The sequence below is a fragment of the Pholcus phalangioides genome, unplaced genomic scaffold (genome assembly GCF_987345545.1).
Source record: "Pholcus phalangioides strain wild (caught in Gottingen) unplaced genomic scaffold, Ppha-v1.0 ptg000041l_1, whole genome shotgun sequence".
NCBI lineage: Eukaryota > Metazoa > Arthropoda > Arachnida > Araneae > Pholcidae > Pholcus > Pholcus phalangioides.
In genome coordinates this window covers 4,716,769-4,740,274 of record NW_028301627.1, presented here as the reverse complement: position 1 = coordinate 4,740,274, position 23,506 = coordinate 4,716,769, and the positions used below count along the sequence as shown (strand labels likewise).

At 37.2% G+C, this 23,506-nt stretch overlaps 1 protein-coding gene across 1 annotated transcript; it reads left to right on the top strand.

The window, feature by feature from the left end:
* Nucleotides 1-37: 37 nt before the first annotated feature.
* Nucleotides 38-4,636, top strand: LOC149065116 (uncharacterized). The gene is made up of 2 exons (XM_089254439.1): nt 38-1,472; nt 4,007-4,636. The coding sequence occupies exons 1-2, from the start codon at nt 1,378-1,380 to the stop codon at nt 4,539-4,541; spliced, it is 630 nt and encodes a 209-aa protein (XP_089110565.1). The 5' UTR covers nt 38-1,377; the 3' UTR covers nt 4,542-4,636.
* The last annotated feature ends 18,870 nt before the right edge of the window (nt 4,637-23,506 follow it).

Genomic DNA, 23,506 nt, shown 5'->3' with positions numbered 1-23,506 from the left:
TATGGTCAGCATATGTTATTTTTTTTGGTTTTCAGGTTTGGCAACGCCAGAGAAAGTATACAAACAAAGAAGCGGAAACAAACAATGCTTTCACTTGGCGATTGTGGCTTCCTTCAGCGTTAGTATTTACGCCCTCATTTATCGTGAGATTATTTTAGTTTGAGTAATTAGTCATCGGTGCATTAATAACGACATTTTGCTCATCGGTGCATGAGGTTTCCGATGACTGAAGATCAATATGGTGCCTGTAAATGAAAGTACGTGAAGTATAAGCATGCGCAAAGCATTATGGTTTGTTACCCCCGAAGTCTTTTACGCCGGGTTATCCCATGATTAGGTGGGTCTTGGGACCATGATTCCCCTAATTTTTATCAATTGTAGAAATTTGGCTGAACAGATGGGAAAAAGTTGTAGCCAAATGAGAGAGAGAGAGAACCTGATTAACAAGACTTGTTTTGAGAAAAATCTGATTTAAATTTAAGAAAAATCATGATTTTCTTCATACCCCGTTTTTTATCTTTTACAGCTTCTATGGCAGCTTTTAAAAACCAAGAATCAATGAAATTTCTGATCAAATGAATAGCCCTTAGTAGATTATCACTGAATAATCATTACTGTTGCAGGAATAATCCGTTAAACTGTACTTTGAATGTGTAATTTTCACAGAAAATTGCTTAGCCCGATTGTGTTTTTCATAGTTATTGTCGCTCCCACCTCCATCATATTCACGGGAAATACATTCCGAGAGTTACCACAAATAAAGAACACGTTTTTTTGTACATCTCGTTAATTGAACATTATGAGGGTAGAAGGGAATATAAAAGAGAGGGTGCAGTGATTGTTGTCGATGTTTTCTGAAAGAACATTGTGATTTATGTTTACCGTTTCTTTTTCTTCATGTCATTAAATATGTAAGAGCGTGTTGACAAGTCTTCCTTTACCAATTTTTCTGCACGTGAACAACATACCTTAAAGGGATCTATGTCATGAAAAAAATATTGTGCTGATTTGAACTTGCGAAGCCCAAAGCGTATTAAAGACAAGCGTTTTCTCTCCTATGAAGGAACCGGTCCTCTCCTCGGAGATGAAAGGTCAATCCTTTCAAGGGCATGCGACACCGTCGGCAGAGGGCAGAACTTCCGAAACTGCCGTTGGGGGCTGGGGGATTTGAATTTGAAGGACATTCCACCTCCTTTTCCTTGTATTAGCGACTCGTGGTACTTTTTTTCTCCCGTTTAATTTCATCATTTAGTTTAATTATTTTAATAAAAGGTCATTTTCAGGGCCATTATTTTTTTTCTTTAACTTCTCTGAACGTGTTTTTCCCTTTTGAAGTTTATTTTTTATTTAATTTTTTGAATCACGTTCATTTTTGCGATGGCAAAAACTTCTAACCGTTGTAGTTACCAAGGATGTGAAAGGCATTCCAATACTGAAGGAGCTCATATGTTCAGATTTCCTAAAGACAACAGGTTAGTTATGAATTTCTTTTCTTTCTTTACTACTACTTACAATTGTCAAATGAGTATTAGTTTTTGAAAAATTTAGGGGGGGGGGGGGCTGGGACGGCACCAGCCCGGAACAATTACCATAATTTTTTTTTCTTTTATCAGGCTGCAATTGATTGTGGAAGGGCCTATAGCCCCCACGTCCTGGAGCAGGGCTTCTAGGTGGATGGATATCACTGGTAGGCATGAAGCCAGACTTTTCATGGGCCCCTTCTCTAATGAATTTACAGTACAAAGAAAATGATAATTAATAATAATAAATGATAAAATAAACCTTGCGGGCCACCCCTTGTTCAGCAGGCCCTCCGTGGAGGGGGAAGGAGGCAACAGAGCTTCAATCTTGGGGGCCTGGAAAAATTATAATTTTCTCTGTACTGTAAATTCATTAGAGAAGGGCCCATGAAAAGTCTGGCTTCGGGCCTACCAGTGATATCCACCTAGAAGCTCTGCTCCAGGACGTGGGGGCTATGGGCCCTTCCATAATCAAGCGTAGGGCCCCTGCTTCAGGATGTGGGTGCCATGGGGGTTTGCACAAACCCAATATACATGTATGGAGATGTACGCTCTATATAATTACATTATTAATATCCATTAATGTATAAGAAGCCCAGAGCCAAAAATTAATTACTTCAGTCTTATATTAAGGCGTGACAAAATGTAATGACGCCAAGCAACTTTTTTTCCTGATGAAACCAGTCCAAAATTGTGTACTCATTTTTTTAGGGCTTAAGCAAAGCTGGGCAAGTCGCAAAAAAATGTAGGTACGAACAAAACCTTTACCTGAAGAAAAATTTCTAAAATAATGCTTCTTTCAACTTTTTCATGTGGCCAGATATGCTGCTGTATGTTCTAAGCTTTTTGTGCTGCTCTAAGACTGCAATTTAGTAACTGCAAAGAAAATTTCAGGCACCAATGTCAATTTTTTATTTGCTCCAGCACCCAGCTCTGGACTTGAAGACCTTTTTCCATGCTAGCAGAAGTGGCGATATATTCTAGTAATTTTGGCATACACATAACAAGTCTCAGTCTTATGAACTCAGTTTGCACCTGAAGAATTTACAGTTAACGATTTCAATTTGATTACAATCTCATTAAATAAAGGTGGGGGTAGGATTTATTTTCTGCATTTTGAAGTTTCATCAAAATGTTGTTCCCCCACCCTCGTTAATTTCAATTCCATCTAATGTGGTTAATATATATATATATATATATTTCCATCTACTCATATACGATATAATTATCATTTCATGAAATGCTGATGCAAATTTTTTTGGAACTAAGCTAGCTTGCTATCCTTAGAAAAATAGCAATGATAATCAAAAAAATAAACAGAGAAAAGTAAAAAAAGAACACAGCGGAAACAGGGTTCTCACTTAAAACTTTTGCTTAGTTGAAAAAAAGAAAGTTTGTAATTACTACTTCATTGTCTTGAACAGTAAGTAGCATTCATCATTATAGTGCACATTTTCTGCATAGGTGAAACTACAGTTTGCGTAACAAAGCAGTTGGGTATATAGGCCTACTCTGGGTTTTTTTGTTACTAATGACACCTAATACCGTTAAATTTTCTTCTGTACTTTTAGGGCATAAACAATATTTACACTGCTCAGCGAAGAGCTAGAAATGAAAGTGCTTCATTTGTCAAATATGAATACACTAGCAGAACGCTAATGTTTAAACAGATCCCTTTTATAAAAGGCATTGACAACACAGTAAAACTATCAAGTTCACCTAACCTTATTTATATCGGATCTTGTAATTTACACATTTTTCACTGTGCTTTTGGAAGTGATCTCGAAAAAGCTTCATTCTTAAAAACTTACATATCTTCATAATTTGTCATGTGAATTGTCAAAGAGAGTAGTTACACTGGGCTGTAGAAGACTCCAAAAAATAAAAAATGTTAAATATTGTGAGGAGAGACAGAAAAGAATTATCTGTAGTTGCTAGTATACTGTTTTGGCCAAATATTGTTTTTTGTGAACAAGTCATTTCTGTAATTTTGCTTTAGTTTGAGTCAATCTTACAGTATACTGAAATAGGGGGAGGGGGGAATTGAAATTTTTTAAAAAGATAAAAATTTCAGGGATTTTTCTTCATTATGCTACGATTATATTGTCTAAGTGGGGTACCCTCCCCCATTCTACTTTTTCTGATTGTTTGAGTGGGAGCTCCGCAGAAATTCATGCATTTATAATTTAAAGAAATAAGTGGAAACACACAATTGAAGTTTATAAATTTCAAAATTTCTCTGTATTTTTTTAAAATTTATGTTGTTTGTGCGATAGTTTCACGAGTAAAAATAAGTGCATCACAATATCAAACAGGTAGTTTCAATTTTTAACAACCATTGCTTTATATTCATTGGAAAAAATGGGCACATAGAGCTTATTAAAATATAAATTGTTGGAGTACATTAAATATTTTACTTTTATTATTCAACTTATTTCTAATTTGCATTTCATGTATAATAGTTGATGCCTATCTTTATTTTACAGGTGTCAAGCATGGGTCTCCACCTGCGGAAATCCGAAATTACTTGGGATAGCCGCCGAGAAGCTGTATGCCAGTTTTCGAATTTGTGACAAACATTTTGAAAACTGGTGCTTCATGAATGCCTTACAGAGGAATCGGTTGGTGCATAATGCGGTCCCAAATTCCCCAAAGCCTCAGCACAATCAGCAGCAAGATGGAGAGCCATCAAACTCTTGTGCAGTTGAGAGTGGCAAGGCTTCTGAGGGCATTGTGCAAGCTTCCTCAAGTTTGCTTGCAGAGCTACTGCTTGCGCCTGTGCTACCTCAACCAGCCGCTCATGCACAGGTGTCTCCCTCTTCGACTTTGAATGGAAGCACCAGTTATGCAAGCACCCCAGTTGTGGCTTCAACTTCTGAGAATACCTTATCCTCTTCGTCCCTTCTGAATACGCCACTGGGAAGAAATTGCAGCACACCAATTTCCAGAAAATATACACCTAGAAAAATGAAGTTGGTGCAGAAGCTGAAGAGACAGAGGGATTCAGCAAGGAAGTTGTGAGCAAGGTTTGCGGCATACAGGCAGTCCATCTCGACCGCAAAAAAACAGTCTTTAAGAGCCACACTCACACAGCAGGGGGTCAACACCAAACTCTCTGAGTTCGTTGCCAGGCAAGTTAGCCTCAGCTTAAAAAAAAACAAGGGTAAGAGATATACTGTAACAGATAAAGTGAGTGATTATCAGATATTCTGTAAGAGTAGGTCTGCGTACAAATTCATGCGCACCTTCTTGGAACTGCCATCGCCTCAAACACTGCAGCGCTTCATTTCTTCCCGTTTGGTAGTTCCAGGAATTAATAATGACGTTTTGGAAGCATTGAAGGACGTCCTAAAAAATAAAACATACCAGGAGAAACTATTTGCTCTGGTGTTGGACGAGATGTCGATTAAGAAGCATCTAGTTTATGATCCTGTGGGGGACAGTGTCGTAGGTTTTGAGGGTGGCATCAGATCCTCAAACATAGCTGATCAGGCGCTAGTTTTGATGTTGCGCAGCCTCACCAGCAGGAAGAAATTACCTTTGGGTTTTTTTTTCTCAGAACATGCCTGCAGCTAGACTCAAACAAATAGTTCTAGAAACTCTGCAGGCATTAAGCAATGCTGGTGCGGTTGTGAAAGCCTTGATCTGCGATCAAGGTACCAACAATTCACGCCTGTTCAGCATGTTGGACATTGTCCCTTGTGTGTGTGACATTAAATAACAAGTGAAAGAGTTTTCAATTGGTTATAGAAAAAATTATAGAAGTTATTTAACAGATAATTATTGTAATGAATTACATAAAAACTAAATTTTCTAACAGATAGAAAAGCTAAGTGGGCACTGGTGGGTAAGTCGTTGTATACGTATTTTGGAATCTTTTAGAAAGGTTGAAAACCACTGATGTGAAACAGCAAACTACATATAGCTGCTCTTTCTTCTTTGATACAAAACCGGAGCGTATTTTTAATACGCTTAGCACAAAACTATTTTACAGCTTGAACAATTTTTTTTTCTCCAAAAAATCAAGTGAGATCAAAGTTGGGTCAGGTGAAATGGACCACAAAATTATATTTTATATGTTCTAGGCCTCTCTTTTTGTCAAAAAAAAATTCAAAATTGCAAATTACAACCAATATCTTGTTTTGAGCATTGCAATAAATTAAATGTTAAAAATGAAACACACAATGTACAAGGAAATGCTTCATCATATCGCATACAAATTATGTTCAAAACATTATTCAGAAGCATTCACATTTAAGTATATTCACACCATTTAAACCAGTTTTTTGTTAATCATGTCAAAAACTAATTTTTTGATGTCAAAACCCAGTTCTGATTAGAATAGTTCAAAAATATCATCGTTTGACAATGTAACTGTTTCATTGTTTAGGAATGTGCAGATACTTTTCAACATCTAAATATTAAAAACACGTACTGAATATTTCACTCCCCAAAATCCAACGGTTAACAATCGTCCTCTATTGACTTACCAAAAAGTAGAAACCATGTGTACTTTTTTGAGTCGATCATTTTTTATAGGTGATCATTAAAACTGCAAGCATTGCTAAACAGTTCAGGAATTGCTTCAAAGCATCAATGCACTCGAGAAATGTATGAATGATTTGTCATGTTGCTTCAGAGCAACACTGTCGAATGAAGTGTTAATTTTTCATCTTTTGGGAAGATGTGGTAAGAGATAAGTCGAACATTTATTTCACAAATGTGTAATGACAATACTGATGTGGTTATTACACCAAGAGATAGACATGTAGACATTTTTTCCCCAGCTTAATTTCAGAACTTTATGATGGCGATGCATAAGTTTTGAAGTGGCAAATGGGAATGACATTTTAAGAAAACATTGACGATTGATTTAAACAGTGTATATAAAATATCCACATGTATTTCAGCATTTATAAATGATAAATGCAATCTCCTGTTGGTGCAGATTTTTTTACTGCTTATGTAGCTGATCTCATTCATGTACTTCCACGTTATGTAATAAAATGTTTGCCATACTTACTATGATTGTATTTTCTATTGTCAATCTAATCAATTATTTCTATTAGTACATGGTCTGGGGCAATTTCATAGTGTAGAAGAAATGAAATAATGATGGGATTCATCTTTGTGGGGAAAGGAGGTGTTTGATGTATCGATTTTGCTTCAAGAAATTCTCTTTCCCCCATCCCCCTTGGGATTTCATTGTAATTCTATTAAACGTGAAGAATATTGTTTACTTTCAAGAACAGGATTTCTTGAAAAGAACAAAGGGTCACAAATCCACTAAATGGAATTAAATTAGCCCATTCAATATCTAAAGTTGCCAACATGCATGTATGCAAACACAGGAGACCTCATTCCATTTGTAAAAAACATCAACTTACAAGGACATGAAGAAGAGAACAAAAGTTCAGAAGCAAATGTTGATGAAACTTGTAATCAAACCGTCAAAAAAGAAAAATGTTATAGTGTATACTATGATGACAAGTGGTATAGTAGTCGTGTGATTATATATTGTCTACTTCGAATATTGGATTTTGAATACTTTCATTATGTACTCCTAGTTCAGTGGAAATTTCTATTCATAAAATTAATTGAATCGGAAAGAAAAAGCATAATTTTTGTGACCAACATAACATGCAAAACAACAAAGAGAAATAACATAGCATGAAGTAAACACCTTTAGTATACTTCAAAGCCAGTAACGAAATATGGCTTACTTTTATCTACTGTTGAAAATAAAACAATGTTCAGAATAATTTATCTTAACATATTCACAAAAATGACTGATTCTTCGGCATCAAATTCGGGGTTTAAGCTGAATAAAAAATTCCTTTCACAAAACAACGAAAATGGGAGGAAAAGCTTTAGCAAAATGCTATAATGCTAATGTAATGATTGATGGTTGGATGTCTACTTGTTTCGTACCTCCTGTACACATTTTTGTGAAAGTAGCTACTACTACTTTTGCATTCTATGATTTTCTTTTGCATTTTGCAAAAAATGTGACCGTATCTTAAACCCTGCTTAAAACAATGCCCTTATTGTGCATAACATTATAATATATCTAGTAATCAAAATTCTAAGTTGTAGGACTGAAATATGCTTGAGAAACTCCTGTGGCTTATTCTTAGTGTAAGAGTAAGAATAACCACATTTGTCTACGATACGATATATTTATTAGCATTTATATAATGCAATGATTGGTTTTCCAATTGAAGCTATATCTGAACGTGCAAAACAATGCTTTGGGTATGAAGTCCTGTCGGCTTTGCTTTGATTGAAAATACTCTTTGAAACTCTGAATTTTAAACAACCAACTTAAGCTATTTTTAGGTGAGAATAATGAGTTTAATATCTGTGTTAACAGACATGTGCGAGAATTTTTATTTGAAATAAAATTTTGGGCAGATCATTAAACGAGTACACAAAAATTAACACTGATGAAGTGCCGCGTGGCTGTGAATTTAGTGAAAATAATTGTTTTCCAAAAAATGTAAATGTACACAAAATGCATGAAGGAAGCCACGTAATTGTGATGAAACATTTTTTGACACTAGCGATTTGAACTGGTGCAAAAGAGTTCACACATGTTAGAAGCTGCACGAGTGTAAATTCTATGGTAAAATATTATTTTGAGTACGTAATTTAAATAACAAAATGGGGGTCTGTAGTGAAGGAATGCCATACAAGTGTGATATTTCAGTGATAAAAAATTTTCTGACAGTTTTTATCAACACAAAACACAACACCACACTGGGGGGAATTCACGCATGTGTGAAATCTGTGGTAAAACACCTTTTCTTGCAGATAATTTAAAATTTCACATTTCGTGATATTTGTAGTAAAATGTTTTCTAGCTGCAGCATTTTGAATATGAGCAAAAGAGTCCAAACGGAAAAGAAGGCACATGAGTGTTATATTTGTTATAATACATTTTCTCAAAGTAGCGGTTTAAACACTCACAAAAAAGTTCACACAGGAGAGAAGCCTCACACAAGTGTGAAATCTGTGGTAAGACATTTTCTAGCCTCAGCAATTTCAACAAACGCCAAAGAATCCATACTTGAGAGAAGCCATTCAAATGTTATATCTGTCATAAAACATTTTCTCGACGTAGCAGTTTGAACAGACACAAAAGAGTCCACTCAGGGAAAAAGCCACATAAGTGTGATATCCGTGGTAAAACATTTTCTCAACTTGTTCATTCAAAATCACACGACAGGGTCCACACGGGAGAGATGCCACACGAGTGTAAAATATTTTGTAAAACATTTTCTCGACTTGACCATTTAAAATTACACTATAGGCTTCATACTGGAGAAAAACCACATGAATGTGATATCTGTAGTAAAAAATTCACTAGCTTGCAAACCTGCCCTTATGTAGTCTTTAGCAAAACAATTTTTTTTAAAAAAGAAATTAGAAAGGTTGAGCATTTTTGCCGGGACAGTAGTAAAAAGCATTAGACTCAGTGTGTAACTGAGACTTGAAATCATTCTAACATTCAACTTTATAATCTTGTATAGTAAAGTAATCTGGAGGAAAATAGATTTACAAATAAATAGAGACATGATCAATGCTCGTTATAATGACCCTACGTTATAGGGATCACTCCATTATAACTGCAGATCACATAATTTTTGATAGATTTCTTTAACATTGAAATATTGCAAATTTACTTCTGCATTATCAGAGATTAAACATTTTTTTCAATGAGAAAATTGGCAACTATTATTGCTAACATGGTTGAGTAAACAGTAGATATTAGGGCAGATGTTTTTGTAAAGCATAATTTACACACACTCAACCTTTGACAAGCAAGTATGTCAATAAAATGCTCGCCTTCATCATTTTTTCCCCTTCAAAATGATGGCAAAAACTGAACCCTAAAAATTATTGAACCAAAATTTGAATTTAAAACTATGTCATTTGCATAATATATACAAAAATAAATGCATAACAATGCCTCGTAGACATCGATTGGGAAAGAATCTATTTTTGCTGGGACAGCCGTGGTTTTTTCCACACTTATCGAAAAAACTTGCCAACCCCGATACAGTGAAATCTTGATATAATGATACTTTGTGGATCAAGAAAAAATATTGTTGAGGGCTTTATTGTTATATAGAATATTGTTGTACTGAAGCAGAATTGGTTTACATTTGACAAAATGTGATACTTTAATCGCAAACACATTTGCACGAGCACTAGGGCCTTAGACAGGGGCGTCATTTCAACTTCTACCAGGGGAGCAGGACAAAGAACATGTACTCAATGTATGTATGCACCATTTCTAGTGTATTATAACTCTAAAATTTATTGATTCTTATACAAAAGTTTGCGTTCGAAACTATGATATTTGTATTCAGATAAACAACATGCACAATGATGATTTACATGCATAAATGGAGGAAAAATAATTTTTTGCTGGGATAGTTTTTTCCACCTACGGCAAAAACTTGCCAACCCTGGAAATTAGTAAATAAATTACTGGCTGAATACAAAGATTTTTTTGCATGGGAAAAGGGAACGTTGCCCTAATATATGAAAAGTACAGAAAAACGCAGAAACATTTTAAAGAAATTAGGATTTAATATTTTAAAAGTAGCTCAATCTCACAAATACTAAATTCAATTAGCACGATATTAAAACATTAATTATACTTACTACCAAGTATATACATCCAATTAGATGTATACAAACTATTGTTTTTTACTTAATACAGTTGAATCCCATTTTAACGAATACCAGAATAGCAAAAATCTTAATTTAATGAACACTTTCATAGTCCCTCAAATACGTTTACGTAGGGACAAAATACAAAAACCTGGAATTCCTTTGTAATGAAACTTCATTATAACAAAGTGATTTCTCTGGTCTCTTGCAGTTCATTAAAATGGGATTTGACTGAATGTACATTGAGATATGTGGCATTGCAAACAGCATATTCCCAAAAACAGAGAAAAATCCAGATGGGTTAGGCTTTTCTGGAAAAATCCGGGTTTTTACCAACTCTGCTTACTTTGCATATGCCAATGGTCCTGATTCCAATTCAGTAACCATATATAAAAAAATTTTTGGTCACCACGGCAACCTGGAATTTGTCCCGTCCTGTTGATTGACCAACATAAATTCAGAAAAATTTTGTATTTTCTTCAGAAATCACACATAGAAAAAATTAGCTACTTGACAGTAATCTGGCAGACCACCGATTGCCATTGAAAAACTTGCCAAGCCCCTTGTGTTATTGTTTTTGACAGTTTAAAACCAAAAAAAATTCATGGTTAAATCAAAACAGGAATATCAGGCTACCCTTAACGTTATTGCAAATTCTGTTAATGATCTTGATCCCTTGTTTAGTCTAACGCTCTGGTCTTGCGCTATAAAATTTTGAAAAAATGCAACCAATAAGCGCAATGATTAAATTTGATGAGTGAATGTAACCAACCACTTGCTTTTTCAAGTTTTGTAACAGATCTTTTACAAAATTTTTACAGCATAATCCTGGCTTTAGTCACCAATCATCAACCCCTGGCAGTACATAAGCACGGCTTGAGAAAAAAAAATTAGGTGCCAAGCATTTTCTTTCATGAGAAAAATAGCCGAAACTCATGTTCACTTCGACTTTCTCAGAACATTTTCCACGTTGGCAGACAAGCTTACGTAATCACCAAAAATTTTGTGTTGTCTCAGATTCTAATTAGTTAAAAATATCAATTTTGCCAGCAATGCCAATTTTTTTAGGTTGCCAGGTGGCCTGGGATTTGTCAAACTCCGATATAATATAAATCTTGTTTTCATAAGGAATCGTGGAACTCCATAACCTCTTGACGATTTTTACAATATGTGAATTCTCTCAGATTTTGACACTTTTGTAAGAATATCTTAAGTAAACCCTGATCCACACTTCCAAGCTTTAAGCTGTCCAAAGTTTAGGACACTGATTACCGTCTAAAAAACATTTGAGTACACTGGTGACATCTCATGAGAAGTCACAGATATTAAGACGCAACAAGGAGTGCTTCCGCTAGTCCACTGCCTGTTCAAGAGTTCTCAAATTAATATCATTACTCTCGGGATATATTTTAAGGACTTTGATTTTTTTGAATTGGATTTTCAAGACATCACTGAAAATCAAATTGTCATTACGATCTAATTGTAAACATTCCAAATTGCTTGAATTCTTTAGTAAACTGAACATGTCCACTCTATAGAAATTACAAGAACTGGCGTGGAACACTGTCAGATTTTTGAACCCAGCGCAATTGTTTCCACCTGTGGTAACAATGTGACATCCATATAGATACAGTTCCCGTAATTGGGGGCAACCACGCACAACTTTATAAATCGGAAACGTGGTGAACGGCTGATTGCACCACTCAAATACTTCAAGTGACGTGCATTTTGCAGCAATTTCTGTAATCAGCTGTTCACTATCCTTTACATAAAAAAAACGTAACTCTAGGTTTTTTAAGTTCGGTCCGCACGTGCTGAGGATGGGGTCCAGTTCTTTGAGTGAAATTAACCTAAATCCGCCACAGTCCACATTTATCATTTTCAAATATTGCAGATTCGGGCATTGTTTAGCCACGATACTCATCATATTTGCGTCGATGTCGTTGTGTGTAATTTCAAGAGATTTGAGGTCGGAGATGTTTAATAGCACTGCGAATAGATGGTCGTGGTTGAGAAATATACCAGGAGGGGATGAAATAAAAGGCTCTATCGTGAGGCTCTGGGTATGCCAGAGTAACCCTCTCCTGGCGAGAGACAGTACGTGCTTCAAATCCCCGGTGAAGCTTTTCCAGAGCGAAGGCGTCGACGAAAGCTTCCACCACGACTTGCATACGGGTACGACATTCCTTGAGAATTTTATTTGTCCCTCGGATTCGATGTAATGCGCGAAAATCTCCACCAACAGCTCCGGAGACAAATCTTCGATGGTCGTCGTCATGATCGAATCCGGATCAACGAATAGCAAGACAATAAAGATCCTTAAATACTTTTAAAAACGTGTCTCAATTCTAACTGCCAGGCATCCTTGCGTTGTTTACACTTGACTTGACTCGATTATTCAGGGCTTTCGGCATCTATGGCCATTCCCTGTAGTGAAGATGAGTGTCACAGCATGTAGGAGATCACATATGAAGAGAGACGCGAAGTCTCTGGATGAATGCGAGTCCAAAAATAAAAAGCTGATAGAACATAAGCAAACACCCAAAATTAACTAACGGTTCAAAAACGATTGGAAGAGGACAAACATTTTTCAAGGGCAAGAGTAGCTTGATCTTTCGGCACAGCACAAAAAGTTTTCCAGTTTTTTATGAGAGGCTTACATCTAAGGAAAGTTATATTACGAATATGAGCATATTGAACACAGTCAAAAAGAAAATGCTCTGATGTTTCAGGGATGTTAAAATATTGACAGAACGGATCATCTTTCGGCTATATTTCCGTAATCGGGTTTCGTGCCAACTTGGCGATTTTTTTTTCTCGCCAATGTGTGATACTTGCTTATATGTGGTAGCTGTGTTAGAACAGCTCTATGTGACGTCATAGCATCTTGTGACGTCACGAATATGCAGAAAAGGTCAATTTTACAATTAAATGAGAACTAATGAATTGAAATTGATTTATTATGTCAGATAATTAATAATAATTTATATTTATTATAAATGTTATTATTAACAATTGTAATTAATAATTTATACTGTAATAATAAGAAATACAAATTAATATAATAAAACTAAGTATTATTATTATAATTATTATTATTTTGATGTATATAACCTATGTTATATTTATAGTCAGTAATTATAAGTTATTATAGTTATTAATTACTTCATTGGACTGTCGGTACATTCCTTTCGTCGGGTTTTATCCTTACTGAATTACAGATCTCTTGGTGCTGTTGGAACAAAGTCAATAGTTACCCAGGGCGACCGAGCGTAGCGAGGGAGCTGTGCCTCGCGACCCCCACGCCCGAAGGGCGGGTCGCCGCAGCCTGCTGCGGCGAGGGAGCGAGCGGGAAGCGGATATATCCACGGCGCAAGCGAAGCGCGCCGCGTTACTTGTTGGTCGATTTTCTTGCTTGATTGGTTCAAGCAAGATGGTCATTCATGGTCATTCTTGATAAAATGACCATGATACCTGTAGAAAACCCCTGTAGCAAGAAAATCGACCAACAAGTAACGCGGCGCGCTTCGCTTGCGCCGCGGATATATCCGCTTCCCGCTCGCTACGCTCGACCCGCCCTTCGGGCGTGGGGGGTCGCGGGGCACAGCTCCCTCGCTACGCTCGGTCGCCCTGGGTAACTATTGACTTTGTTCCAACAGCACCAAGAGATCTGTAATCCAGTAAGGATAAAATAATCTTTATAATCAGTATAATGACCTTTATACTGTTTTTTAGAATATTTATTTCATTAAATAATAATTAATATTATTATGTAATAAATTAATGTTCTTAATATTAATCTAGTGACGTCACAGTCTGGCCAATCGCTGTCGTGGTTATAAATACCATCAAATACAGCGAAATTCAAGTATTTGATTCGTCAAAGCCGCACAGGTGGTCAAGGGCGTCCGAATTCCAGATGTCAACAAAAAAACAAACATGGCGCCCCGGTGGAAGAATATATAGCCAGATTAAAACGCTCATATTACCTTTAGTTTAAATTCATCACTTCAATAAAAGATTATTTATCATAAAATTGATGAAAGGTAATTATATATAACAATTAAAGTTAGTTTCAGTGCGTGGCATGATCAAAAATTAATAATTTAGGGAATATCATCGCTCCAGGTCTTATTAGGGTTACCATAGCTATAATTCTTGAGGAATTATGGGTAATATGAAACTCGCCAAACTTGTTACAGAAATTTTGCCAAGTTGGCACGAAACCCGATTACGGAAATATAGCCCATCTTTCTATCGAATAAAGTGTAAGTATTTGTTAAGTAGTGCTCTGTTAACGATCAGTTTGTGAAACATAACTTCCCATTTCCGGGATGAAAAGAGTCTGGAATAATTTCTGCATGAGTTGTATAAGCATGTGGAATCTGGGAGTGCACTTCTGAGATTGAGTGAAACAAAGTTCTAGAGAGCATCTATGGTCATTCCCACGTTGTTTATAAAATAAAAAAAAGGCCATGGATAAGGATGCCTTTACAACGGCTAGCATCGCAGCTGACTTCTTTTCCTAGGCCATAGTCTCCCAAAGTTTTTGTTTCATCGCCCCCTTCATCAGAAATTTTTTCCTCTCATCGCCCCCCAACTCAAGTAACCCCATAGGATCCTATGTTAAATCAGTATGTTCTATCGCCCCCTCGGACCATTCCATCGCCCACCAGGGGGCGATATTGCCCACTTTAGGAAACACTGTGCTAAGCATTGCATTACAAAAATAATTCCGCTGGATTATCGATTCAAAACACTCTCTTTACGGTTTCGTTAAACGCCATCGCGTGTGGTCCGTGGCACATTTTCAGATTGCTTGAGTGATCTGTGGCACATTTTCAGATTGCTTGAGGGACCCGCGGTAAATTTACAGATCACATAAATAATCTGTGGTGCTATTCTAGAGGTGTGTCCGCGACACGTTTCCACAGCAATGAAGTGCTCCGCATTCTTAAATGATTGAGTTAAGTTGTAATGTGCCGCGGATCGCTTGAGTTATCTTAAAAATGTGACACGTGTCGCTTGAGAGCGTGTGCCTCCAGTAATCTACAACTCAGCCCACTGCGGTTTTTTTCGCTCAAGTCATCTAGAAATGTACTTGGGTGATCTGTAAATATGCTGCGATATATCAGGGAAATGCGCCACTTGCAAGGCGTGTCGTGGATAACGAGTGGTCTGGAACTGTGTTGCGGTGATCTAGGCATGTGTCACAGGAACAGCAACTGGGGTAAAACTGTGCCGCGAGTGTAATCTGTAAATATACTTTACTGATCAGGGAAATGTGGCACTTGAATGACGCGTAAAATATATCGTTCAATTGAGTACTCTGTAAGACCAATCGAGGCCCAGGCTCTGTCCTTATTGGGATATTTTTACCCCCGAGGGGTTCGGTCACGTTGGGGAAAGCTGGCTACGCCGGGCCTGGGTCCCAAGCCCGGTCCGGTCATCCTCAATATAACATCATGGTAGCATTAATTGAGAAATAATTTTGAAAATGCAATAATGTTTGAAACAATTCGACGGGAACCACCAAATTTCACAGCATGTTATCAGTAGGGTAACCACATGTCCCGTATTTTACGGGACATTCTCGTGCTTTCACGTAAATTTTATTGTCCCGACTTCATTTATGCAATTTTCATGTTCACTACAACGAAGCTAATTCGAATTTGAAAATTTTACTGAAACCGTAAATGAAGGTGATTTTTATAAATCGTAAAAAATAATTTGATAATTACGACTATAATAATTATTAAATTCTCATCTCGCGTGTTTGCCCCATGCTCAGCATTTTTTCTGTTAATTACAGTTCAATTCACCGCGATTTCCACTGTCCCGTCATTTCTCGCCCCCTTTTCAGAAATTTTTACACAGTTTGTAATTTTGCCAACATTCTCAGTGATGTCCCGTATTTTTCTTTATAAAATTCTAGTCTTCCATATTTTTCTAACGAAATATGGTCATCATGCCGTGATTTGAATAGGCGATGACAAGAACCGACACAAACACATGTCGTGACAGTGATTAGTTAAAAACCGGGACGTCTGGTCCCTTTTTATAAAACTAGCAAAAAAACTTCTGTTTTGCACTGGATGATACGTTTTTAAATATGACCACTTATCGAAAATGCTATATATTGGTACAGTGGAAACTCTCTTAACGGACACGGCACATTTACAGATCATTTATGTGGTACGCAGTGCATTTGCAGGTCACTAAAATAACCCGAAGCACATTTACTGATCACTAAAACGACTCGAAGCACATTTACAGATCACTCAAATGACCTGTAACACATTTACATATCATCAAATGACCCAAAATACATGTGCTGATCATTTAAGTGGCACGCAGTACGTTTACAGATCACTCAAATGACCCGCAGTGCAGTTTCACATCACTTAGGGCAACCCGCGACACATTTTGAAATCCGCGTCACATTCACAGATCACTTGTTTGACCGACACAGGAATATTTACAGATCACCTAAGTCAAGAGTGCTCACGCTAGAGGGAGCTGCTCTTAACCTAACTGGGGAGGCGTCCACTCCATCAAAAAGGTTGCAAATGCTGAACAGTATATAGTGAACAAAGCTTAAACCTATAAAAACGTAGGTAAAATTGCTACACAAATTATTTAAACTTTTATATTTCACTGGTCATTGATAAATGATTACACACAAATGTGAAAAGGTAATATTGTAATGTAATATTAATGTATTACTAGCTATAATACCCGGCGCTGCCCGGGTTTTCTTCAATGAGGCTTTTTTGGATCACGTGATATCTCCCTCTCTTTTTCTTGAGGGACATACAAACCGTGTCCAAGTTAACCAATATGGCGACCTGCGCGATTCATGAAATAAACAAAAATAGATTTACATAGAAACGTAGAAATTAATATATATTTTTCTTTTTTTAAGGGGCGCTAGGTATTTCGATCCCCCCCCCCCCCCGAACTTCAAGTTATCCATCTGTCTGTTCCAGCGTCCAAAAATCCTTAGATAAAGCTGTGGAATTTTTTCGATGAAATGCTTCTTTCTATATTGATCCGAGTCTCCCCCCCCCCCCCACGGGACTTTCTCCGTCTCTTCCCTCCTCTCGCTCTTTGGTAGTTTCAAAATCCCCGGATTAGAAGTAACACCAATCAAAGGGCTTGAAATTTCCCGCCATCAGAGAGAGAGAAAGCAGACGACTTTTTTGTGTTGCTCCTTCTCCCAGGAGCATAAATTAGTAAGAGCTCCCGGATGTGAAAGATGGCCCGATGACCAATAAGAAGGCTTGAAATTTCCCGCCAATTCCAGAGACAGAGCTGACGAGCCAGAGAGAAATATTCTACAGCGCGAAATAAGGTTTGCGAGAAAATAATTATCAGAAATGTCGCTTCTCTTGTCGATCGAAATCGTGCTCTAACTTGCAAAAGGAATTGGCTTTTAAATGCAAGTTGTTTCTTTAACGGTATTCAGAAATCCAACGATTCACTTAAAAAACGTCTTTTCTGAAAATACGTGTATATTGTATCCCACGGAATCGATTTTATTCGAACCAATGATCGCAATCAATGTCCTCTTTATTCTATCAGTGCTAGGGCTAATTGGAAAAAATCAGCTTCTTACCATTACTTTAGCTTTAAGAACATACAGCGGAACCTCCCATAAAAGACCCCTTTATAGAAGGAATGGGATCAGAATTTCAAATTCATTCCACGAATAATGTTCAAAGGCGGTTTTACTGGTTCTTAGGGGACAAAGTTTTCGATCTCATTGGTGTCCGTTATCGGGAGATTGCACTGTATACGTTATCAAAGAAACTGTTACTTCTCTCCTCAACCCCTTTAATGTTTTGCTGTCGATCCTTCTTTCAATAGAATGTGTACATTTGTTTCCTCCCTTACGCAAGAATCCACTAAAAGTGACTCCGGTATAACGTCTTGAGGGTTTTTCTTGTGGTATTTTTTCATTGATACCCACGTAGGGCACGTAACCCCACGTATCTTCACTGTTATCGAACCGCTAAAACGTTTTTGTGCACGAGCATGTAAAAAATAAACTAACAAGAATAATATTTCTTTCTCTCTTTTCACAAAAATATCCTCAAGTTTCCACTTTTACATTTACATATCACTAAAATGACCCTAAACACGTTTACACATCACTTAAGTGACCCACAGTACAGTTTCACATCACTTGAGTGGCCCTCGGCGTAGTCCCAGATCATTTAAGTGCCCCACGACGCATTTACAGACAACTTAAGTGACTCGCGGCACTGTTCGAGATCACACAAGTCACCAGCTCTAATTTTTCAAATCCATTAACTGGCCTGCAGTCCCCTCATGGTTGAGCACACTTGACTTGAGTGATCTGTAAATATTCCTGTGCCGGTCAAAGACAAGTGATCTGTGAATGTGACGCGGATTTCAAAATGTGTCGCGGGTTGCCCTAAGTGATGTGAAACTGCACTGCGGGTCATTTGAGTGATCTGTAAACGTACTGCGTGCCACTTAAATGATCAGCACATGTATTTTGGGTCATTTGATGATATGTAAATGTGCTACAAGTGATCTGTGAATGTGCCGCGGGCTGCCTAAGTTATGTGAAGCTGCACTGCGTGTCACTTAAGTGATCTGTAAATGTGCTTTGTGCCATTTAAGTGATCTGTAAATGCGCTCCGGGTTATTCTAGTAATCTGTAAATGTGCTTCAGGTCATTTTAGTGATCTGTAAATGTACTGCGTACCTCTTAATTTTAAGGGTAAAAAAAAATGTTTTTATTCTACTAGTGTTTATAATTTTTCAAAAATGTCTTATTTCGCAGGTTTTTGCAAAGTATATTGCGTGTATATAGATTAGACCAGTCGAATCAACCTTTGACGTTGGGGGCCCCATATCGCCTAGGAGCCTTGCTCCAGGATGTGGAGGGCCATGAGATTTGTATATTCTCACTGGCCCTATCTTCGACTGGGGCATGGCGAGATGTTTTAGATTCGTTCCAGTGGTTCAAGTATTACGTTTCTAATCGGTCCCAGTGTTTCGAGTGGTGATTTCATTGCTGTGAGTGTCAAATCGTGCACGTCAATTTCTTGATGTCATTACGGTGATCTGCAATTTTTGTGATACTGTTGCTTGAGACGACATTTTTATTGTGAGTGAGTTGAAGGCCCTTTATTCCAAGTGAGTAATGTTTATTCCAGAAGGAAAATATAAATGTGAGGTAGAGTTGACGTTTTCCTCTGCTGCAAAAGATGCTTTATAAACGTTAAATTACGATACCATATTTCGGTGTGCATTTTTGATTCAATAATTAATAAAACAACCTCAAAGATTATTATTACTTTTATTTGGTCACTGTGTCACGGCATCTGTTTGTGTTGGTTCTTCTCATCGCCTATATATAATCAAACATTTCATGAAATACAACTATCTTATGGTATTGACATGTTCTCTCTATTTTGACATTTCCAGCTGCTACAAATCACAGTAAAAAAAAATTATTTCAGGAAAAAAGAAAATCGTTCGTCACGGCATGATGACCATATTTTGTTAGAAAAATGTGGAAAATTAGATTTTTATGAAGAAAAATACGGGACATCACTGAGAATGTTGACAAAATTACAAACTGTGTTAAAATTTCAGAAAACGGGTGAGAAATGACGGGACAGTGGAAATCGCGGTGAATTGAACTGTAATTAACCGAAAAAATGCTGAGCAGGGGGTAAACACGCGAGATGAGAATTTAATAATTATTATAGTCGTAATTATTAAACTATTTTTTTTTACGATTTATGAAAATCACCTTCATTTACGGTTTCAGTAAAATTTTCAAATTCGAATTAGCTTCGTTGTAATGAACATGAAAATTGCATAAATGAAGTCGGGACAATGAAATTCACGTGAAAGCACGAGAATGTCCCGTAAAATACGGGACATGTGGTTACCCTACTGATAACATGCTGTGAAATTTGGTGGTTCCCGTCGAATTGTTTCAAACATTTTACTTTTCCTGAAAAGATGAAAAACACGCTGATTTATATTTTCAATGGCATTTCCACACGGTTGTCATAAGTGGCTTTAAATACATTTATTGCAATTTTAAAATTAATTTTTCAATTAATACTACTATGCTGTTATATTAAGGATGACCATACGTCTTGTATTTCTCGGAACATCCCGTATTTTCACGTCATTTTGGCCATCCTGTGACTTTTTGGAAGATGTCCCTTTTTTTTCTACGAAATCTCAATCAACTTTTGTTCTTCATTTTGAAATCAAGTATTAAAACGATCTCTTTCCCAACTCATAAACCATAATACGATAATTACGACTATCAAATAGGAATATTCATCTCACATATGGCCCATGATACACATGCTACTAAATTCGCAATTCTACTCATTTTCACGAATTTGAATGACTAATTAATTAATTATGATTTCAAACTCTCTTAACGGAAACGGCACATTTACAGATCACTCAAATGACCCAAAGGACATTCACAGTTCATTTAAGTGGTACGCAGTATGTTAACAGATCACTAAAATTACCCGAAGCACATTAACAGATCACTAAAATTACCCGAAGCACATTAACAGATCACTTAATTGACGCAAAGCACATTTACAAATCACTAAGTGACCTACAGTGCAGTTTCACATCATTTAGGCAGTCCGCGACGCAATTTCAAATCCGCGGCACATTCACAGATCACTTGTTTTTCATTTTATTATACTCGAGTGGCAGCGGAGCCCAATGGCTCCGCGAATCACCGGTTGAGAACCGCTGGTTTATTGCATTATTAAGTAACTTCATTTTATTGCTACCGAACTGCAGGATAAATTATCCAAGATATTGTCAATGTTTTTATCAACTTTCATAAATTCGAAAGTTTGTCATTTATTAATTACATCGTTCCTGATGCTAATTACGATCCTAATTAGTTAGCTAATTAGTCATTCAAATTCGTTAAAATTTGTAAAATTGTGAATTTCCTGATATTTATAAATTTGCCATCCTGATGCTAATTAAAATTATATTTAGTTAGCTAATTAGTCATTCAAATTCGTTAAAATTAGTAAAATTGCGAATTTAGTAGCATGTGTATCATGGGCCGTATGTCAGAAGAATATTCGTAATTGATAGTCATGAAAAAAAATTCTGTAGCCATTGGGGATTGGGGTCGGTACCTGGGGGGGGGGGGGATTGAGACAACATTATCTATAGCAGAAGGCCTACGCGTGAAGCTCGTAACGTCACGAGCTTCACGCGGAGGCCTTCTGCTGTAGACTAGATGATGTCGGCTGAGGCTACTTGAGCCTCTAATAAATTTTGGCTGATAATAACTTATGAAAAACAATGCAACGCACTACTCCACCTCCTCCCCTCCTGTGAAAGGGCCTGAATTCCGTACATATGAAATGACTGGAAAAATTCCGCCCCCCCACCCCCGACGTTTTTCCCCATATGTAGGCGCCTTTCACTGTAGCAACGTAAACGTATCCGGATGAAGCATCCATTCATGAAACGCTTGTTTAACTTGAAGTTTCAGTTCTTCTGTCTGCAGCGCTACGCACCATGATCTATACTTAAATGCTGCTCTAAATCACTGCCCGAGAGCGTCAATTGAATCGGTGGATTTCATCATAATGAGATCTGACGCTATAATTTTGCAAAAGTGTATAAACTAGTTATGGTGCTATTGTGTTTCTAACGTGGTGCAAGGTACGCGAGAATTTTCCCAGGAAGCCTATGATGCTGAATGGAGCATGACGTTTAGCGTAGATAAGTGCATGGTCGCTCATTTTGGTTCGAACAACCCACGGTTCTCTTACGAGTTGAATGGTGTCACTATCCCGGATGCAACTAGAGTCACCGATTTGGGAATTCTCATTGACGAGCGACTTAAGTTTTCTGAACATTGTTCAGCGGTTGTCAAAAAATCGAATAGAATGCTTGGTCTCATTTTCAAAAAGGTCTCTTCGCGTTCTCCTAAAGTCATTCTTCCGCTTTTTCGAGGCTTAGTTCGTCCTGGACTGGAGTATGCTGTAAGGTTTTGGAGACCATACCTACAGAGGGACATAGACTTGGTTGAAGGGGTGCAGAGAAGAGCTACGCGTGTCCTTATTGGCACACAGGGCTTGAGTTATGAAGAAAGACTTCATTTTTTGAATATGTTTACATTGGATGAACGCAGGTGTCGAGGAGATATGATCGAAGTGTTCAAAATTTTCAATGGGATGGATAGGATGGACCATGAACTTTTAGTACACCGCCAATCGACTGCTTTTACAAGGGGACACCAGTATCGATTGGTGAGGGACAATGCAAGGTTATGGTGTCGCAGGGAATTTTTCTCCAATAGGGTTGTCAATAAATGGAATAGCTTACCCCCGGAGGTAGTAAATTGTAACACAATTGACACGTTTAAAAAGAAATACGATAAACATGTTGGGGGTAAATCGAGAAGCTATCCATTCTTAGAATAAGACAACCATAAGTAATCTTTATGGGCATCGTATAATATTTTATCATGTGTATATATTGTTTGTAATTTGTGTTAATTGCATTTTTAATTGGGTTGCTGTATTTTTGAAACATATGACAACCATATTTTTATGGGCATCTTTTTATCAGCCACCTCGTTGGGCATTTTGCCTGTTGTGGCGTTGTATTTGTATTTGTATTTGTATTTGTATGCCTCTTGAGACAGCTCGTGTAATCTTCTCTAGCACGACATCAGCTGTTGTTGAGCGAGAAATAGTGTTCCGAAGATGGAAGTTGCGATTTCCTCCTTCCAAAGGTGTTGACGCAAGCGGTACCATCAAGTGATATGACATGCCCAATATATAGGAGCGAATCACATCGTCGTTTTCTGGGAATTTCGCTGGTAATTGATAAGCGCTTTTAAATATGTGTGCAAACAGATTTTTTTTCTCTATGGTTCGGTTTATTTTTCCTCCTCGACAGAAAAAAATTAGAATTAATTCTGATACCCTGATAATGCAGGAGAAAGGGAGAAACTAAAACAAAAAATACACACGAGGCTATTTAAAATGGTACCACAACGAAATATTCCGACGCAACTCACCTGTTCGGGGATGGAACGTCATCGAATTATCTACAAAAGCTTCGCTTTTAACAATGGGAGACAATTTCAACAATGATAGGGAAATAAATTCTAACTTCATTTCTAAACTGTCAACAATGAGCACTCTCTATCAGTCCTTAACAATGGATGCAATGGGTTCGGACATTATAAAAAAGAATGTTGTGGTGCGAATTCTTTGTATATGCGATGTCTGGGTGAGAAG